This window comes from Drosophila takahashii, chromosome 2L, assembly GCF_030179915.1.
Source record: "Drosophila takahashii strain IR98-3 E-12201 chromosome 2L, DtakHiC1v2, whole genome shotgun sequence".
NCBI classification, from domain to species: domain Eukaryota; kingdom Metazoa; phylum Arthropoda; class Insecta; order Diptera; family Drosophilidae; genus Drosophila; species Drosophila takahashii.
The window spans coordinates 14,172,521-14,194,185 of NC_091678.1; the positions used below are offsets into that span (position 1 = coordinate 14,172,521).

Genomic DNA, 21,665 nt, shown 5'->3' on the forward strand with positions numbered 1-21,665 from the left:
GCTTTCACTCGGGGATTGAGTACGGAATACACAGGAGGCTGTCGTCCTGCAGGCTTCTCACTCGTGGGGCAGAAAAACTCACTCGAAATTACTCGGCTACAATCGGGCATCGGCTGGAAGCTTCGTTTGCCGTTTCGGATTCGAGCAACTGTGGATGCTGCGTGGTTCGTGGTCCATGGCCGTGTGAAAAGCTGCGTTGAGCGCATTAAGTCGTTAGGGTACAACCAGACAGGACGCACTTTCTACTTTCTCCGAGCTGCCGCCATTCGCCTGCCTTGGCGTGTGTGTACCGTTAGTTCAGCTGTCCTGTGCTCTGTGTCCTGTGCAGATAGAGGGAAATTAGCGGGCAAGTCCCGACATCTCGGAATCGCAGTCAAAGTTAAAGTCAAAGCCAAACGACAAAACCCAATCGAATAGAGGTTGAGTGCGTGAATAAACTTCCAAAAAAAAGAAATTAAAGAAAGAAATACTCTAATACTCCCTCCCGCGTACAACTGTGTGTGTGTAAGTGTCGTCTGTGCGTGTGTGCGTGCGTTTCCGTTTCCCCAAAAACTTCAGTTCAGAGAGTGTGTTCATCAACAAGAAATAAATTCAAATCAAATAAAATTAAGCACAAGAAAAATACAAGCGACAACTAAAAAAATTGCATTAAACGATGGCCAATTAAAAATGTTTGCTTAAACGAACCAAGGTAAACAGAAACAGCAAAATTGTTGCTTCCCCCCCGCATCCCTCCGCCTCTTCACTTTTCCGATTTTCCACTTTTCACTTGCACTGCGGTGCAACAGCTTACGATTTTTCGCACTCAATATTTCGTGTAATTGTTGCGCCTGCTGCTGTTCTACATGTCCTGCGATTGGGGTATTGTTGGATTCCCTTTTCCAAGGACCTGGCTTCGGGAAAATTAAAATTATTTAACGAGCGTCTAGTGAGCAGTTCGAACTTAAGCATTCTGCCCAAATACCATATGAAATACCACAATTTCTGGCTGGCGATTTTATTTAGCTCCACTGGATTTTGTTATTTTCGAAATATTTTCGTTTGCCCTGGCAAAATTTAGTTAGCTGGAAAATTTCGTTTGATTTGTGGCAAGCCACAAAGAAAATAACTGAATTTGCTGTGTGCCATAAAAATAGTGTAAACAGATGCAAGGAGAGGGCATAAAGTTGCCCAGCCAACCGCCCAATCGTAATCCAAAAACCCAACGAAGTGCAGTTCAGTTTTTCGGGGCTCGCATTTGGCTTATAAACTGTTGCTTCCGACAGTTATCTCCACGAATCGCAGCAATTTTCCCAGGCTGGCGGAGGGAAATCCCAGGCGATTTCCTTCTTCCCCTTTTTAGTTCCACTCGCTTGCACATTTTTTGCTTGGCTTTATCCCTCCTTTTGTTTTTCCTTCTTTTTTTTTTCTTTGGGTGAAGCTTTGACTGATTGTTTTATTGGAATTCAAATGGAAATCAAAATCAGAGCGACGTAAGCGCTCTTTTATAGCGATTTAAAACGCACATTTTAGTGGCTGATTGTTTGATGGGGTTGTTCGAGGGGGGAGGTGGGGTTTTGGCTTTCGATTCGCTGCTGCTGCGGCGATAATTAAAATTTAATTGAACACAACTTAAATGGCGAATCCATTGTGCCGAGATTGTTGTCAGTGCTCTCGTACGAAATTGCAGTTGTGCGGTTTTCAATTCGGGTTTTTCCCCCTCCGATTTTCCCCCCTCGTCCTCATGCAATTAACATTTGCACTGTTATCAATCAGTTGGTGAAAATAAAAACTTTTCTTTTAGTCATTTCCACCCACATCCTTCTTGTCTCCACTCTCCTTTCTCCTTATCATTCAATTTGGCAAAAGGGAAGAAAACTTTTCTGCCAAACTAACAACTGGCAGCCACATACACACATACATATAAGGAAAAATGTGAAAAAAAAAGAAAAAACAAGCAAAAAACAACCAGAACGCGGCGTGTCTAAGTGGGCGTAAGTGGTCATGTATATGTGCGTCTCTGTGTGCGTGTGCACATGTGAGTATATTCGTATGTGTGTGTGTCGTGTTGAGTGGCAAGTTGTGTACACACGCAGATTTTTCATCAATCATTTTGCTTGACTACGCCTAGTTCACATTTTAGGGCATGTAGTTTAAAAATTGGGCCGCAGCCCATCGATAGTTGGATGTTGGGATGCTGGGATGTTGGTGGTGCCACATGGTGGCACTCGGAAACATGAGACGAATGAGGCAGCTCGAATGGCGCCTCAAGCGGGAAAAGGCGGCCACCCAGGGGCTTACTGCTTTAAGACTTTTAAAGGTCGGAAATGAAAGAGCACTCAGAAAATGTACAAGGAATTTATATTACATTTATTATATTTTCTTTTTCTTAATACAATTCAAATAGTATACGATTCGTACTCAATCAACTTTAGCTGTTATCTGTATTATCTCAAGTGTTGAGCTAATAACTCAATTAACATAAGTCTGTTAACGAATCGAATTTATTACCTTATTTATTATACGCCCATCGCATATTAACGTAATCGCCTCTGTCTCCGATGGACTCAAATATAAATGCAATTTATGCTTTGTGTGTGGCTTAACCTTTCATTTCTTTTAATTTATTGAGGATTGAGTTGTTTATAAATTTAAATTAATAAATATTAAATATTTGAAATATTTTCTTTTCTCCTATTTGTATTTTCTTGTTTTAATTGTCGTTTTTTATCTGCTTCGGGTCACATTTTAATCAAAATAAACTAATAGTTTAAAATGTTTGGAATTTGCAGCAAGCTAGAGCATTATTTTCCATCGAATTTGCAGCCGGGGGCCGTGGTTAATAAATAAATTTATTTATTCCATTGATAAATCAAAGATAGACATCGACAGTGGAAAATTGTTGAAACATTGTTTTCTAAACAAATGATATTAAAAGACTGTTTGGCTAACGAAGGTTATAACCAAGCAAAAAATCGTCTTCTATGGCTTCATATTTCCTTTGAAAAAATCAATATTGATTAAATTTATCTTTATTAACTTTAAGTGCCTTTTAAGTGCTTTTTTGAAATATGTTCAAATAAATTATGTATTGGGTGTTTGAAAAATTAAATTTCTAAAGTATCGTTTAGGCATTATTTTGTAAAATTCATTCGATGTTCCAACTGCCTCAGGATTGTTTATGATAATTTCAAGTTGGTCTGCTTTGAATTTCTTTGTCCTTTTCGAATTGACTTCTGTCACTTTCTCTCTGTTTTTTTTTTGTCCAGTTCGATTTAGCATTTGAGCAGACATAATAAAGAGTCGAAATGGAAAGACGTAAAGTGCGTGTGTGTGTGTGGAGGTACCTTTATTCTAAACGCTAAGGACGCACAGACACAAATAAATGGAAGGCAAATACACACGCTCTGGCACACATACCGATGCAAATGGAGTTGTCGAAATTGCTCCACTTTGCGTGTGTATACACTTGGCTGTGCGTGTGTGTGTGCGTGGCCGTGTCTATCTGTCTGCGAGAATCCAAAATCCAAAATCCCGAATCCAACCCCCGTCATCAACCTGCACCGAAACACTTAAACCTAAACACGTTGTCTGTGTGGGTTCTGCTGCTTGTGCTTGTATTGGTGAGTCGTCCTGTTCGTCCTTTTTACTGGCGTCTACGCACAATATGTTTCGTCTTTAACCCAACCGAAAGCTTCGTCAGACGAGAGCTTCAAGGAGTCCTGGGTCCTGAGTCCTTGTTTCTGGTTCCTTGTGGAAGTTTTAATGTGATTCCTTCGTATTAATTTCGACATCGTCATCGTTGCTGCTGCCTGCTGCCCTTTGTCCTTCTCCCCCTCTGTCTCTCTCTCTCCGTTATTTTCTATTTTTCTCCTTACGCACTTTTTTTTTATTGCTCGTCCTGCGTTTGCCTTCGTTTCTATTTTATTTTAACAACATCTTCGTCGCCAGCATGGAATTCTGTCGAGCTCGGCGCTTTCCTCAGCACTAACTTAACCGTTACCCATCCCTCTCTCACTTTCTCCACTTTCTCTTTGGCTGTGTGCATGTGTGAGTGGCAAATTTTTTGTTTTTCCTTTTTCGTTGCTCACTCTTTTATGTTCATCATACGAAAGCGCGACTTTGTTGCACTAAACGTAAGTTGGAAGATTTACAACTTTTTGGTTTAACACATGCGATGGATAAGAGGGTGTAGGGGTAGAAAAGTGGGGTAGGCTGTTGGAAAGACAGTTGGGGGTGAAGGCCACGCTCAAAGTCTCACAGGAATCGCACCGCAAAAAAAAAACTATGCGAGGCAATGCATGAGGTATAAACCTCATTACTTTTCGGAGTGAGGTAATCTTGCTACCGTAAAGTTATCCTTAAAAGAAAAGTTATTATGCATAAAATTCAGAATTATGCGTAGCAGCTACGCAATTTTTTTGCTTCACTTTTTATTAGTCGGAAATGTGAGAAATTGGGCAATTAGCAAAAGTCGGGAATGCTTCGGGGGTCAGCAAATATAATAGTTTACGATGGATAGGCAAAAAAACCTGTAGGTGTAAAGTTAAAATCTTCAGTATGCGCCCTGAAAATGTTGCGAAGCAATATGAACAACTTTCTGGCGGGTAATTACACTTTTTACGAATGTAGCTGCTGAAAAATCTCAAGTTACTTATTTTATATTGCTTGTAAGTTTGCAGTTGTAGTTGAATTTCTCCAGCTTGAGTAGAACTAAGGCTCATAAAATATACAGAGCAAATATCAAAAAAAGAGCACAACAGTTAAACTTTTAAAAAGTATGAAGCAGCGAATAAGAACTGGTATATATGTATGTATATACCTTGTATAAATATTTATCACTTCAATACCCAAATTATTAAATGAAATATTTTTTTTAATTATATACATTTTAATAATATTGAATTTTTCTTGAAAAATTATGTTCCATTTTTCAATACACATAAAAAGTCATACATTCTAAACTTAACTAAAGCTCTTGTCTATTTTAAAATCTTCCAAACATGATATATAGGCAATCAACTTTCAAATTAAATCAATTCAGTTTCTAATAAATGAATTGAAAGTTTATTTATCTAAACCGGGATGTTTACTTTTTTCTATTTATCAAATAAATTAAAAACTTTCATCGACACACGTGCGTCCTGAATACGTCAAAAAATTCAACTTTGCAAATTTAAAAGCAATTATTTTAATCCTAACTTTAGATCTCGGAAATTTCACCCGTTGTCCAAGTTTCAATTGGCAAACAAAGGGGGAAAGTTTTTTAATTGCTCATTACGTCTGAATCAGGTTGCTGCACTTGCGGCAGTGGAAAAGCCGCAGATTTTCATCATACGTACATCAAAAGCATTTCTAATCAGCAGGCAGTCGGCAAAAACAACAACAGTAACAATAACAATGGCAGAGGGGAAAGCGCAAACAAGTTGCAAGTTTACTTTTGCTTCTTTCCTGGCATTCCGTTTTTCCCCTGTTTTTTTTTGCCAGCTATTGTTACGTTTGCGTATGTACGAGTAGGTACACGGAAAAAAATATAAATTACAATTATTAGAATTTGTAAATATTATTAAACTCTTACTGCTTTTAAAACTGGAAATTAAAATATTATATAAACTCTGCGCTTTTTTGTCTCTTTTTAAATGAAGGTTATTTTCAAAAAAAAATGGAACGATTAAAAAAAATATCAACATTTTTGTCTCTTTATTTGTGTGTATGTGTGCGTGGGAATTGGAGCACGTAACAACAAAAAAAAAAGCGACAGACACCGCACAGAAATAGAAATCATTTGAAATCATGCCGCACTCATAAAACACTTAAAGGACAATTTTGCTGTCATACAACAGAAAAAGGGGGAAAAGCTGCTCTGGCTGGCGCTTTTCCTTGGCAGCCTGGGGTTAATTAAATAAATTCCTAAGCCACTTTTGCCCGAGCAGCAGCTTCATAAATTTTTGAACAAATACTGCCAAAAAAAAAGGAAGACCGAAAACGAATTGGTTATACATAAATATTGGTGTGCGTGTGCTTGTGTGTGTGTATGTACGGGTTTTCAGCAAGCTTTCACCCGCAAGACAACAACAGCAAAGGGCTTGCAACAATTGGCAGGACTCCGTGTTTGGCGTGCTCTTCCAAGTGTAAACAGAAGTTGAGTTCGTCGAGTCCTTTTCCAATTCGACTCTCTTTCGCTCAAAACTGAGTTTCGTTCGGAACTCACTCAAACGTTCCATCAATGGACCGATGAGTCCTGTGCCACTGATAACAGCCGCACACACACACACACGGACGCATCATATACGGATAGAGCTGTTTAAAAAGATGTCCTGGCACACAAAAAATACGAAAAATACACCGATTCCTAAGAGTAACAGCGCGGAAAACGTTTGATAACGCCGCGCGCACAAAAGTGTGCTACACAAAAGCAATCTCGCTCTCTCTAACTCCCTCTTCTCTCCCCCCTCCCCCCCTCACCCCTTGTCTGTGTGAGCTTCCTGTGTTGTCCTGTGTATCGGTGTGTGGGTGGTAGTAAATAAGCAAAAGGCAAAGACGGAAATAAAAAGGGCAGCAAGTGGACAAGACAATGAAATTGTCATAAATAACAACGTTGTCTACCAACAACAGGCGAAAAAACAACAACAGCGACAGGATAACCAACAATAACAACAACAACAACAAAGGACCAACTAGCTGAGTGACTGGGTCTCTTTTTTTCGGTGTCTCTTGGTCAGTGGCTCAACTCTTTTTATCATTTTTACCAGTTACCCCGTCCCCAGGGTATTATTCGGGTAGATTTAGTTGATGGCACTCGCCGACAAAAAATTCGGAGCTCTGAGGTGTATTTTATGAGAGAAATGCGAGAAAGTGGCGAAAGTGAAATCGGTTAACAGGGATTAGGGGTCGTTTTGGCAAAGTTCCTAAAATGAAGCGAATTTAGGTAGGACAACAAATATCAGAAAAATGTCTTATATGCTGAGCAGTATTTGTTTTTATTAAAAACCTTTTACATTTTTATTTCTATATAAAATTATCTTACTTTAAAAATTTACCCGGAAAACTACAAAAATCTTGTAATAAAATTAAGATTTTTAAGTTTAAATCTTCAAGGATACTTTGAAAAATTAGTCCTAGTTTTTAATTCGATTTGGCTTAAAAACACTCTCTGTGTCATATATTTTCTTGAAATCTAAAGTTATCTAATTTCCTGGCCATCGATAACTGACTGATTTATGGGAAAAGTAAAAAAGAAAACAAACGTTTGCCTAGGAACTCACTCGAGGGACACTCATCATTCGAGTAGCTTCAGCTGGAACTCTTCTAAATGTTCGTTGATTCTACTTTACTGTATATCCCATCTTTACTCCGTTCCTTTCTATGGCTTTCTTTTCTTTTTTTCATTTTATTTTATATTTTTTTTAGATTGCCCTGTGTTCTCATAACGGATATTCGAAATGGCTGCTGCGGCGGCTTTAAGTGACTTTTGTCAAACTTTGTGCGCTCGGCTATCCAAACACTAGTACTTATAGTTATCGAAGGGGTCCAGAAGGGGTCCTGAGGGGGCAGGGAGGGGGAGGAGGAGAGGCAGGAAGATACTCACATTAAACTAATGTTTAGTTGGCAGTCGCAACAGTTTTGCGAGTGTTGCGACCCTCGAAACTTTGACCGTAAATTGTGGCACGTGATGGGCGTTTGCAATGGAATGGGATGATGTCGTATGAATCGCAATGGTGGGGAATATCAGGAAGTGCCGCGCTATGATTGTCCAGGGGGGCGTGACCGAGGCAATTGTTATTTCTTATTTCTCCAGTTCTGAATCGAATTGAATTTTTATGGCCTGTGACAGTTTGGAGTGGCGGCACAATCCAGTTTTCAGAATGGGCGAAATATTTATTTCTGGTCGTTTGAAATCGAAATCCTTTAGCCTACTCCTCCGAATTCCCATGCAACAGGCAATTAAGAGAAAAGATTTTTTATCTTTTAAAAATTTGGAAAAAAATCAATCAAAATTCGGAGCACTCAAAGGGCAAAGTGGAAAATCGGCAGACTGATTGACTTGCAGTAAATGAAACGAAAATACATATTCCACTCTTAGTTAATATCAATAAGCATTTAACTACGTAAATATTCACATCACTATCTTACTATCTCTCTCTCTCTCTTTTCTATCTCTTTCTGGCCTGCCATATAGATAAAAATCCAATTTAAATAAAAGTTTTTTCGTAACACTCACCACATAAAGGCAATATGCAAATATTAAACAAAAAACACTCAGAAAATGTTAAACAAAATTAAATGAATGCAAATTAAAAAGCACGAGGAAAAGCCAAAGCAAATAATAACAGCAACAATGTGTTCATAACTATTAAAAAAGCAAATTAAATTAAAATAAAATTAAAAATAAAAAAGCGATAGCTTAACCGCATTATGCTAAATCGAAACCAAACCAAGCTCATCTGAATCTCTACTATCGCATCCATGTTTCTGCATACGTATCTGCATCTGCACCCGTACCCGCATCCGTAAATCTATCCGTATCTTTGCATCTGCTGAGGGAATGAGACGATGCAGCAAACATGTCAGCTCAACTCGAATCCGAATCCCAGAATCAATACATTAATCAGTCGAGCAAGCAAAGAGTCAAGAAATTCCATCATCAATTTGCAACTGCCATCAACTCATCAACAATAACAACTGCAACCAGTACAACTGCAACCAGCAATCCCAACTTAAATGCCAGAAATTAAATGCACCCAAACTAAAGCAAATAAACTCAAATAATTCTAAGTAATACAACTAAAAAATAGCCTAACACCACTCGAGGGCGAACAAAAAGCAAATAACTTCCATTTTCATATTAATTATGGAACATTCATCAACAATTTCGTTGTGTTTGTTCCATTGCAAAAACAAAAAGGTCGCCGATTGTTTGCAGCATCAACAGAAACACCAACGACCAGTGGGAAAATCAACAACAACTCCATCAACAAAATCAACCAGAAGACCAACAACATCAGCAACCCAAAATCAAGAGCTTCTTGGAGAAGCGGCAACTTTAAGCTTGATTTCAACAAAATTGCAGGGTAAGTGGAATTGGGGAAACAATTTGCAAGTGAAACGAAACGGAATGAAATGGAACGAACTATAAATAAAGCCACAGGCGTAGCCAGGATTTCGTTGAGGGGGGTATAATATCAGAACATCACAGTGGCAGGTCCAGGATTTGGTTGTGAAGAGGGGATTTTAGAACTAATTTTTTGTCCCATAGTTTTTGAATACCCCCTTATCCGGAACCTCTCAAAATCCCCCTTGCTACGCCCCAAAATCCAGCGAATTAGCAAATGCAGAAATCTAATTTCTACACAATTTTCACAGCAGACAGTTGACTCAACTCAGCAAATATTCATAGTTGCTCGTACAAGTAGTATGTAGGCAAAAAAAACAGGATAAATTGCTGCAGTTAAAACTGATTCGGAGTCAATAAGGAATACTCTTGCTTAAAAAAGGATAAATGTCAGGATAAAACGAGGAGCAAAAGAAAAACCACTAGGACTTTTCAAAGAGAAAGTAAAAAACGATAAAATAAAACGTTATAAATGGAAAGTAAATCCAATTAAGTTCACTTGAACAAGATGCTAAATTTGATAGACGCTCTACACTGGGAGTATAAAATATTTCGAAATCGAAGAGTGTTTATTTAAATTGTAGCCCTTAAGTTTATTTTTATAACATTTAAACAAAATTTTTGTTTCAGAAAAAAATATATTTAAGATTGTAAAAAAGTTTATAAAATTATATTGGCAAATATAAAAGAAACTCATCCAACATTTGTACAAACTGCGATTTTAAAAATAATAAAAAATATTTAATATCATTTTTAAAAAGGTAATATGTAAGTTTCCCGATCGCAAAGGGGTCCTTAAATTTCGTTTTGGCAACAAACGGCGGAATATCGTTGATATACCCAAATCTGGGAACTTGCTAGGGCAATGGAAAAACTTGCAACTTGTCAGAGTGACGCCTCGGCCAGCCAGCAATCAAATAGTGTCGAGCTCAGCGTTGTCGGAACTGGAAAAAGAAGAAAACTAGCTGGAAAATTTAAAATGGCATCAGGGCAGCAGCATGCAAAACAGCAAATCGTCGCCGACGAATTTTCCCACCCCCTGATGCTGACCATTCGTTGTTGGTTGTTATGAATTTCATATTACACACGAAAATCCAATAAAAATCACCGAAAGCAATTTTCCGTCCAACGAAAAGTAGAGGAGTTACAGAATGGGGGGTATAAAGACGTATTTGGAAATTCCTTGCCATCAGCTGCATTTTGACTGCTCCTTTTTGGTGAAATACTTGCCACACACACGTTGCTGACCAAAAAATGTGTTTTATTTACTTCGTTTTTTCATGTCAACAACTTTTTTTAACCGGATGCGGAACACGATGCATTTTGTAGCGTTTTAAAACCAATTTTTTGTTGCCTGTCGTAGTGTCGCAGTGCCAAAAGTTGCTTAATTTGATTTTAATTCACGGCGAGAACACAAAATTGGCAACACCAAAAAATGTAGTTGTCGGAAAATTACGAATTGTAATTTGCTGGCTCCGCATTAATTAAAAATTCAACGAGTTTTCCCCTTAAATTTGTACGACAGCGTGGGTTTTTTATATTAAGGAAGGCTTCATCTGAATTGAAACGTTCTGTTAATTCGTGGAGTTTAAATTGAGCTTGGTAGACATGTGACATTTTGGCTGAAATGTCCATTTCCCCAGTTGTCAGGGGCTTATAATAGTGTTCCATACTGTCCCCTGTTTCACCGCCCCCTTATTTGTTTGATGTACTTTTAGTTCCGCTTTTAGCCCAGTGCTCTGGATATCTCTGGGCTGGCTCCTTTGAATTCCAGTTGGTTTATTTCATTGCAGCCAAACTGTCGTATGCAAATCTGCTTTGCTGATTAAACCTAAATAATGTTGCTTCAGTTACGGAGCCTTTCCTTTCCTTTGCTGTGGCTCCTTTTTCCTAGTGTCCCTTTGGATGGCCTGGTATCCTTGGCTTCCCTGAATCCCCATCTCCATTTCCCACTACCATCTCCGTCTGTATATCACATTGTCTTGTCTGTCGTTTTGAAAGATGGTCTGTAGTACTCTCTTTCTGACCTGACTTAAGGTTTAACCAGTTTGCATTCGACTGGGCGATGAAATCGGGAATTTATATTTACACTCAGCGGGTTTATTTACCATAGATTGAAGTGCGGATTTGCTCGCAGAATTATGGTTTATTAAATTTCTCTGAATGCAAACTACTTTCGAGGGCATTCGTCCTTCGTTTCCTTGGAAAATTGTAGCTGCCCTTATCCTTCTTTGGCTGCTGCTTATTTTGCTGCCTCGTTTTTCTTCCTGCTAAATCTGAGACAATTTCCAACTTATAAGAGGCCGCCTCCATTTGTATAATAACACACAGGGTCCTGCATCCTGCAGCAACAGCTTCCGCTTGCCGTGTCCTGGCCACTTGTTGTTGCCCACCCACACAGATGCAGCTGATGCACACACAGACATACCCACTCCGAGGACACCCCAATGTATTTTTTTTGTATTTCAGTTTTGCATTGCAGGATGCCTTTGGTGTATTTCCTTTTAGCCTGTCTGCTGCACGAAGTACAGCATTTCCAATTTAATTTCTGTCTCAGTGGCCCCTCGGCTCCCCCTCTCCCTCCCCCCATCCGCATCCCATATCCTGGCAGACCCGGTCGGGTTTTCCTGGCCGTGGCCATTGTCTTTGCCTTTGTTTGCTGTGCCATTTCCTTTTGCGCCATGAAATTAACTCGGTTCTCCCCCTCGCTCGCTCGTTTTTTCCTACCCTCTGCCTGCAATAGATTATAGTTGAATATTTTTGGTCGCCATTTTAATTAAACTGCGCCATTGGCTGCGAAATTGTTTATAATGTCAGCTGCACATCATCCTCATCTCAGCGTCGCCGCCATCATCGGCATCCGGATCTCCCTTTCAGCTCCTACTCATAATCGTTGTCATCCCCATCCGCTCGCCATCACCATCATCCATTGGCAGCCTCATTACCGATGCGATGTCTGACCCAGTTGAGGGGCAACAGGCGGCTGGGGATGGGTTCGTGGCTGTATTTTCGGTTGCAAAGGTCAGGCTTATTTTGATAAGAAAATAACATAGTTGAGTAAGCTTTGGCTCTACTTAGTATCAAAAAAGAAATATAATTATTGGAAGGTTTTGCAGCATTATCGTAGTTTAACAAAAATGACACTGAAATCATTTTAAAGGTGTCTAAAAGTATGCAACAATCTTTGAGGATTTCGAAAAAGTATAAATGCAATGTTTTTGTGTTTATTTATACCTTTCCAAATGTATATACAATTTTTAAATCGGACCATTTATTAAAAAGTTATGAGTTATGAAATTCAGGCAGAGCAAGCAGTTGATTAAGCTGAGTAGGGGGTATCTAATAATCGAGGTAACAATTTGATGTGTTTTGTGATTTGATTAATAAATACCACTTAAATAAAATTTTACATTTTTTTAAAGCTATATTAAAATGCAATATTATAAATCCTATTATGCTTTCTACTTCGTGACTGCTCACGAGCCCATTTCGAGCTAGCAAAAAAAACAAATAAGCTTCTTTCCGTTCGGCAGTTCTCTCTTCAGTGCACTTTTGCATTTCCCTTGTTGCTTGCGCTCTTGTTGTGGTGGTTGTTGTTGTAATTACATAGCACTTGTTGTTTTGGCTTTGTGCTAACAAAAGCCTTGACTCCAGCCCACCACCTCCCACCGCCCACTTCAGCGAAATGCGCTCTCGAAAGGGAGAAGAGGCGCCAATAACCTCACTCGAAAGGCAGCGCACCAAAGTATGCAGCAGTATTTTGTCGAAATGACTTTTGACGTTCGCTCAATGGCAATATTTGCAGCGTCCAAACGAGTGTGTGTGTGTAAAAAGGAAGGGAATGGGTGCACTGGTATGCGTGCGTGTATTGAATGTGCATGTTTATCGCCACGTTAGCAGCTGAATGAATGTATGAATGAACGAATGAATGGCCAAAAGCGAGCAGAGGCGCCTGAGTGCGTCTGTCATTCTGCCAGCTTGTCAGTCGACGTTCCAATATCGAAAACACTCTAAATTCTATGCTGAAAGCTCATTTTACATGCAGTTTTACTTTGATTGGCTTTCGAATCGCACTTAGCCGCTTGATTAGCCAGCTCAACGAACATTACGCAGTCAGTCAGAGTATGAGTTCTGACACCGAGCAAAATATCACCGAAAATGCACTAAAATCGATGTAATGTTTAGGCAAGAAATTTCCACTCTCATCTGAAGAAAATATTATGGCAAGAAATAATATTTTGGCAGAAGTTCACTCTTTTTTGGGAAGATAAAAATTAAATAAAGAACTATGCTGATTTTAAACATTATTTAAATAATAATTGAAAGTATTAAAAAGCTTTAGTGCGACTCCTAAAATATATGTTTTAATTTATGACTCATAAATAGTATTTAAATTTAAAAACTTTTTGGTTACGCTAATGGAAAAAAATCATTCATGCTGCATAGAACGGATAGAGCTGAATTTTTCACGTGTGTATTAGGGCTTACATTGTTTAAATCCCTGGCAACTAAGCCGCTAAGTGGATTCCCTTGAGCATAATTTGCAGCTGGCTAAAGCAAATTTGTGCAGCAATCTCCTGCCAGGCCGATGTGTGTATGTGTGGCCACCAAAGGGTTCAATTATGAACCGACGACCGCAAAAAGTTGAAACCTCAAAGCGGATATAGTGAGGCACTTGTGGCGCACATCGGTGGCAGGGGGAAGGTGGCAGTAGGTAATTTGAGGCCTTGTGGAGTGCGCTAAAAAATGCAGCCACCAGATGTGCAAAGCTCCAATCCACAAGGGAGCCAGATTCTTTGCGGGATTTCATTTTTTTTTTGCTTCTGCCCCGATTTTTATCGCGCCTATGTGGCCTATGTGGAAGCATGGGAAAAAGGGGCGGGGATAGTCATTGGGAGGGAGTCAAAAGGGGCTCTTACTCCTTCAATTTCAAGGCTCATTGTGTACGACGGCTGCCTCTCATCATTGGCGAAGCATTAAATTGACTTTGAAACTTTTTACCTGCCAGCTTTGTGCCAAAAACGCCCGCACCAAAAACAACAAATTGGAGGGGAACTGAAACTAAACTTGAAATTAATTAACCGCGACAAGGGCGAGGGGCCCTGAGCACCCCACCATTATAGCATTTTACCATTTCACCTCAACCCCGGTCCTTTTCCATGCTTTTCCTACTCTTGGGAAACTCACGCACACGAACATAACTCATAAAACCTCTAATTACACAAACAGCTGACGCAGCCATAGACAAAGATATAGAGCGAGGGGGTTGGCAAGGGGGGCTTACTTCCTTTTCGAGGGGGGGAAGTGCTAAGGAAGTGCCCCTCCTTCTAGAACCCACCGCTCGGGAATCAAATAAGTTGAATATTTTAATTTTCCATCATAATTAATGCCCTTTCAACCTTCCAACCCCCGGACTTAGTTTATCCCGGATGATGCGGTTGCTAAACCTTCCCTTCCTGCTCTCACGCACACTTATCCACCCTCCGCCCTCTTCTTTCCCTTTCTCCCGCTGTGACCATCGAGCACGTGTAAATTATTGTGGCTTTCTACGGCACTGATGGCCGGCGCCTAAAAGCATGCTGCGATATTTACACCCAGTAGCTGGGAACAAAATGGCGGTTATGTGTTCGGGGTTCAGTTTGTAACAGGTGGATAAACCCAAAAAAATCGATATGAAACGTAGATCGATTTTACATTATCTAAGATCAATTTTAATTTGATATGCGGCCAGGTAAATTTCACCTGTTCGAAAAGAGTATAGAACCAATATGGGTTTTGCATGACCTGAAATTTACATGGTAATATCGATTTTACGGGAACATGATTTTTTTTCTTTTTCTTTTCTTACTCAAAGTATTTTAAAGAAAACTAAATTGTAAAAAATTTATGAAAATTTATTGGGTAAAATGATTTTATTTATCTTTAATCCACCATTGATAACTTGTTATATTTCCTATTTGTATGATATTTTTTTGATATTTTTATATAGACTAGAAATGCCTCAAGGAGTATGTTCAAGTGTTCCTATTTATTATACCCGTTACTCGTAGAGTAAAAGGGTATACTAGATTCGTGCAAAAGTATGTAACAGGCAGAAGGAAGCGTTTCCGACCCTATAAACTATATATATTCTTGATCAGGATCACTAGCCGAGTCGATCTAGCCATGTCCGTCTGTCCGTCTGTCCGTCTGTCTGTCTGTCCGTCTGTCCGTATGAACGCTGAGATCTCGGAAACTATAAAAGCTAGAAGATTGACACTTTGCATGCAGATTCTAGGAGTTCCTACGCAGCGCAAGTTTGTTTCAAAAGAGTGCCACGCCCCCTCTAACGCCCACAATCCCTTATATACGATTTTAAAAATTTCAATATTTCGGAAAAGTAAAAATGCAGTTTTATGGTGTTTATCAATACCTATCGAAATGTAGAAGAAATTTTTCAAATCGGTCCATTCGTTAAAAAGTTATGCGTGATCAACGTTTTCTATCTCTATCTCCATCTCCCTCGCACTCCCTTTACCTGAGTAACGGGTATCTGATAGTCGGGGCACCCGACTATAACGTTCTCTCTTGTTTTTTGCTGTTCTGTGGCATCGCGGCATAGCAGTTCATGCCACACGCAGCCTCGATGCCGCCGTAGCCGCATGTATTTCAATTACTGCATTTCTCGGCTCAATGCCCGGCCACGCCCCCTCCCTGCGAACCGCCCTGCCACGCCCACCCTGAAAGCCCAGTAGCCACTGTTTTAATTTGCGCTTCGCCTGCTTTTGTTATATTTCTGCTTCGGTTTTCCCTTCGTGCTTTTTTTTTTGTGTTCGACTCGCGTTTTTACGCAAATTCATTGTTTTAATTTACTCAAGTTTGTTGACCGAAAACAAAAACTAATCAATGGGTGGCTCGGTGGTTTGGGCTTTGGTTTTCGTTTTGGTTTTGCCGGGGTTATCGAAGTCCTGCAAGGTGACAGAGCAGCTGCACCTCTTCTCACACTGGAATTGGGTTAGAAAAACGCCGTAATGGGTCGCTCTTTCTGGCAGAATGTATATTTTTTAATTAAACATTAACTCAGCTAAAAGTTTTTGTTGCCATTTTTTTTTCTGTGTTCATTCCGTTTTTCAGGTATTTGTCTTTTTGCGGTCCTTTGCTTTGCGGTAAACAGTTTGATATCAAAGGACTAAACTGAGCCGGGATTCTGGTTGTGTGTGTGTGTGGGGGAAACCTCAAAAGCGGAGAAGATTGCGACTAAGGGAATTAAGGCAAATCGCGTTAAATGAGAAACGGGGTATCATCATCTATTGAAAGGGGACTAAGTACTTGGCTCAACGGGATAAACGAGGGAGAATTAGAGGGCGGATAATAACTAAAATCACTGCGAAGTAGTTTCTTTAAATGCACATTAAAATGGGAACATTTGGTTATAGGAAATTCTGAACAAGGGGGTAATTTTGGATTTTTGTAATAGTTTTGGTTAAAGCAATTCAAATATTTCTTTATTTCTATTATGTCTGTTTTACCCCATTTTAAAGCTCGAACTAAAATTGAAAAATATGCCTTTTCTCCCACAGCTAACATTTAACAACTGAACGAAACAACGATACTAAGCTGTATTAAGAAAGATAAGTATCAGCGGCACCAGAAAATCAACCAGAACAACAACAACTGCTACCTAAGGTTTCTCAAACTGTAAAAAACAAATAACTCAAAAAACAAACAACCATATAAGCAAACCAGAAAAAAGTGCAAATTATGTAAATTATAGCAAAGGCAAAACGCAAAGGGAAACCCGAAAAGCAAACGAAAGGGAATTAGTCAAATAGAACAGGCGAAAAAAAAAAAAGAAAGACAAAAAAAAAATTTTAAAAATATCTGTGACCAGGCAAGACCGGAAATTAAATCTGCAACGCGAAACCAAAGAGGAAGAGCTGAGCAGAGCCACAAGACCACAACCGCAGGAAAATCCGAGGCGAGTAGACGGAATACGCGTGCCAAATATTTGCTCAAAAATACCAGAATAAAATAATAATCAAAGGCGCTGTGCTCCGAATTGAGAGATTCCAGTCTCATGATAACGACGTTGCACTGGGAACACTGAGAACTACGGGGGAACCCTACATTTCCATTGTTGAGCTCTGACCCACAACCACACGGCGCATTGTCTCGGTCTTTTGTGCTAATCATCGCTAGTTGGCAGCTCCGGGAGCAGGAGCCCTGGCCAACTATTTAGCCAAGGTGACGAGGCAAGGATTGCCAGGCACTTTGCAGCTCAGCCAGACCAACACCCATACCAACACCAACACCCATTTCGAAAGGAGGCGACGTAGCAGCAGCAGCAGCAGGAGCAGGAGGGGCGGGGCAGCCATTCAACCCAAGAGCCACGCGATACAAACAAGCCAAGGACATGGACTCCCCGCTGCCAGCGTCGCTGTCGCTGTTTGTCCTGTTGATCTTTCTGGCGATAATTAAAGGTGAGTGCTCCACGACAACTATTCACCCGCCCATCCAATCTTGGCTCCCTTTGTATCCCGGCCCCGCTTTTGTTTGTCTTCCAGCGACGTTTACCTTGGCCAACAACTTTCCCTTTTTGGCCCCAGGTTTGCTTAGGTGGTCGCTAATTAAATAATTGTAAATATTAAAGTATGCGGTAAAACTTGGTCTCAGGTTTTTTTAGGGTAAAGTGCTCTTAACAAATGGGAAAACACTTGCATATTTTATTACCTCTACAAATGGGTGAAGAAAACCTTTTTAATTTAATTACCTAGAATTATTTGGGATCTAGTAAAAGAAAATATTTTAAATATACCGATTTGTATACACAAAAAAACACGTCGCTGTCAAATTGATATGCGCATGGTAATTTTACCATATGTTATTGCATACGCAATAGTGAAAATCTCTCTCTTTCTCCTAAAGTTACATGAGTGGAAGGGAGAAATACACATTCGAAATTCTAACTGCCCTGTTGATTACATTTCGAACATATCGAATTGACGTGCCCGCATATCAAGTCAAAATGTATACCACATACTATCAAATCGATCAACGTTTCATATTTTTTTTGGTTTATTTTTTTCCCCCTTTCCAGACAATTTAAGAGACCCTCAAAGGCCATTTTGGTTAAAGGTCAAGCATTATCTATGGACTTACAAACTTATTACTCCTCTGATACTGTTGACTCTGCCAGTTGTTGAACGTCTCTCCTTACCACAGACTAACATTTGCGTTAACAAGTGCTCGAGATTTTTTCGCTTTTCGCTGAGAGTGGCGAAACTCGAACAAATCCCACTCATGTCGGCACTATCAATTTCAAATGCGAAATCTCCACTTCCACCGCGCATAAATCTTGCGGCAAGGTGACACTGCGTGGCCTTGCGAGCAGAATGGCGCCCATCCGCCCAACCGCCCAACCGCCCATCCGACACATTATTCAATTCCGCATCCGATTTTTCAATTTCCTTGCGAGCGTTTTCACGGCGCTTTAAGCAGGCCAAAGAAATGCCAGCGGAATGTAAAAGTAAAAGCCAACCACCTACACTTGCAAACACGAAAACACTCAGCTACAGCCATGGCTATATCTATTATATAGGATGCTGTACTGTGTGTGTGTGACTATGTGCGGGTACATGCGGGAAATTCCCAGGCAGCGAGCCATAAATTCACATGGAGATCGCCCTGAGCCAAACTTGGCCATATTTTTAGTTTTCACTGCTCGCTGAGCTCCGCAATTGCCAGAAAAGCGGGAAAAAGTTCTGAAAAACAAAAACGCAGAGGGGGGATGGAGAGGGAGGTTGGTTCATGCAGCGAAGGAGCCAAATATTCAAGTAGAAAAAATAGAATTGTCATGCGGAGGAGCCCCCAGGAGGCCGCACTTCAAATCCACATTCTTTTCCCCGGAGTCACTCGAGCACTCGTTGGAAAATACACACCAAAAGAGTGGAGAACAGGGAAAACAATGACCCCGCACCCCCCACTTTCTGCCCTTCCCCTACCCAAGCGTTATACACAATATCTGTCTTTTTTAAGTTGCATCGAGAGTTGAGAAGTTTTGTGCTTTCTTTTTTCAACGCTCCGGTCCGATGAAGTCTCATGTGCCCCCTTTTGACAAAAATAACAACTTGCGGCGCGGGTCGTCGCGATTCAACTCCATTTTCGTTGTTTGCTTCAAGTGTTTCCACTGCCGCTGCGTTCTGAATGCAACAAATTAAGTTCACATCCAGCTCAAAAAGCTCAAAAGAAAAATATAAAGAGATTAGGTTGACTTTCCAAACATTTCGAGAAGATGACTATCAGATATTCAGCTAAAAGAAGTGCGAGAGAGATTGCACTGCTTGAAATCCAGTATTTGCTCAAAGCTTTTAAATGAATGGTCCAAATTTAAAAAATTCTTCTTCATTTAAATAGGTATTAATAAACATAACAAAATTGCATTTATTTGTTTCCAAAATCTTTAAAGATGTGCGCGTCGAAACCTTTTGTTCCTAGAAATGTTTAATAGTCATATAACAATTAAATTTGCACGCCGTCTCACTATTTTAATTGGAGACACTTAACACTTGAGTAGCTTTTACCTAAGACCCGATAACAATAATTTTCCAGCTGCGTGAGTTCATATTAAGCCCATGAAATAGTCATGAAATAATAATTCAAATTAATATGTTAATGCAGAGACTACGTAATGTATAGCACTTTGTTCAAAATTTAACAAACAATTTAAACTCGATTGCTTCCTGATGCAGGCCAGTGTAAGTGTAGGTGGAGTGAAAATGCAACCTCTTCCATTTTCGGGATCCTTTTGAAGAACCATTGTCTTCTTGCCGCTGAAAAGTTATTACTTAAGCATCGCCGGGGGAGTTGACGGGAAAATCTTTGACTTTGTTCCGACCCATTCCGCGATGTCTGCTCTTTATTTGGCCACCCACTTGCCCGAACCACTCGTTTGCACTTCCCAACATTCGTTTGAGATGCTCCGACAGAGACTAATGAAGACGGCAGTTTTCGGTTCCCAGTTCACAGTTCGCCGGGGATTGGGGGTCTTCAGATTGTTCGGCCAAAGACAAATATTTTCAATAAGCTGATATCGGAGTGTGCACTGATTGGAAAATCAGCAAAGGCATTGGGAAATTGCCGAGCGACGAGCGGGACAGCAATACGCAATTTTTCAGCCTTCAGCCATATTGCTTTTCTTTTTTCGTTTTCGTTTTTTTTTTTGCTCGCCAGTTGGCAAACGCATAAATTGTGCGGAAATTCGAAATTCGAGTCTGGGCTGCACCAACAGCACCTTGACACTGTCAACCATTACCGGGTATATATGGCCGGCCATATATTTTATTTTAAGACATTTTACGCATTCTCGTACATTTAAATGAAATAAATTTCTATTGGATTTGCGTGGCGAACCTTTTGAGCTTTAATTTCAGTGCCATTTCACTCCCTCCAAATTGCGGGATGTGCCTGGGATTACTCGGCCACAATGTATCTTTGTTAATATCCTTGTTAATATCCTGAGAACTTCTGGCAATGGGGAAACTTCTTCCATCTTCCATTGGCATGTTTCTGGCCCTGTCCTAAGCCAACTTTGGAAACTTGCCACCGTCTGTTTGGCCAGGTAAAGCGGATATCTCAGGCGAGGCAGCAGACTCCTACTCCTATTCAAACTGCTACTGCGACTGTGACTGTGACTCTAAATCTGAATTTGACTGTGACTGTGACTTTGGCTTTGGTTGGGACTTCCGGCCTCACCGCTCGCAGGACGAAACTTTCAAGGTTGTCCAGGTCCATGGTATCTGTATCTGCAACTATATTTGTATCTGTATATGTAGACCAGGACAAAGGCGAACCAAGTTGCAGTGCAAGGAAATCAAGTTTCAGTTACGCGCTCTGCACTTCCGTGGCGCCATCGATGGTCTAACCTTGCTCCGCTTTCGGCTTCCCTCTGTTGAGTTAGAGATGGACGAAGAGCTTCTAATATATTGGGTTTTCTAAGAACTTATTAAGGTACCTAAAATTATGCATTGAAATTATTTGTCTTATGGTTGTGTCATAATAATAAAATATTATGTACTTCGGAATAAATTTACCATAGAGAATACATTTACAACATATTTTAAAAATAATTATTGCGAACAGCATTTTTGAAAACCTTAATGGCGGTATTTTACATTTTCAACAAGAACATAAGTTACAATTAAAGCCTGATATATGATATGATAAGATATAAGATATGATATCTGATTCGACATATGATATGATTATGATTATAATGCTCGTTATTAAAAAAATCAAATTGATATTTTTGGGATGCATAAGAAAAAAGAAGTGGAAACATTCGTTAAATACTTAATATTGTTAATACCCTAATTATTTTGTTATTAAAAATGATTTTATAAGATTACGTTTTACATATATTTTGGGCACATCTAAATTTACATATATCTTAATTTACATGTACATTGTTCAATGCATTCGTGACTCACGATCTCATAGCTTCGGTGGGTGGGTCTGGCGTAAATCCGCTTGGCCCTCCGCTAGGGGGCACCTGTAGGCATCGGGTTCGCCCTACTCCAGATCCGGTTCCTCCTCATTG

General features: G+C 39.9%; 1 protein-coding gene and 1 long non-coding RNA gene across 6 annotated transcripts in view; both read left to right on the top strand.

The window, feature by feature from the left end:
• Positions 1 to 593: 593 nt before the first annotated feature.
• Positions 594 to 16,912, top strand: LOC108058342 (uncharacterized). The gene is made up of 3 exons (XR_001769952.3): positions 594 to 691; positions 8,159 to 9,050; positions 16,651 to 16,912. It is a non-coding gene; the product is annotated as an uncharacterized lncRNA (long non-coding RNA).
• Positions 16,913 to 17,368: 456 nt separating this feature from the next.
• Positions 17,369 to 21,665, top strand: part of nAChRalpha6 (nicotinic acetylcholine receptor alpha6) — a 99,001-nt gene continuing 94,704 nt past the window's right edge. For all 5 annotated transcript variants that reach the window (XM_044395253.2, XM_044395252.2, XM_044395247.2 and 2 more), the window contains exon 1: positions 17,369 to 17,550. In XM_044395253.2, coding sequence (XP_044251188.1) covers positions 17,484 to 17,550 — 67 coding nt within the window. In that variant the 5' untranslated portion in view covers positions 17,369 to 17,483. The remainder of the gene's footprint in view (positions 17,551 to 21,665) is intronic.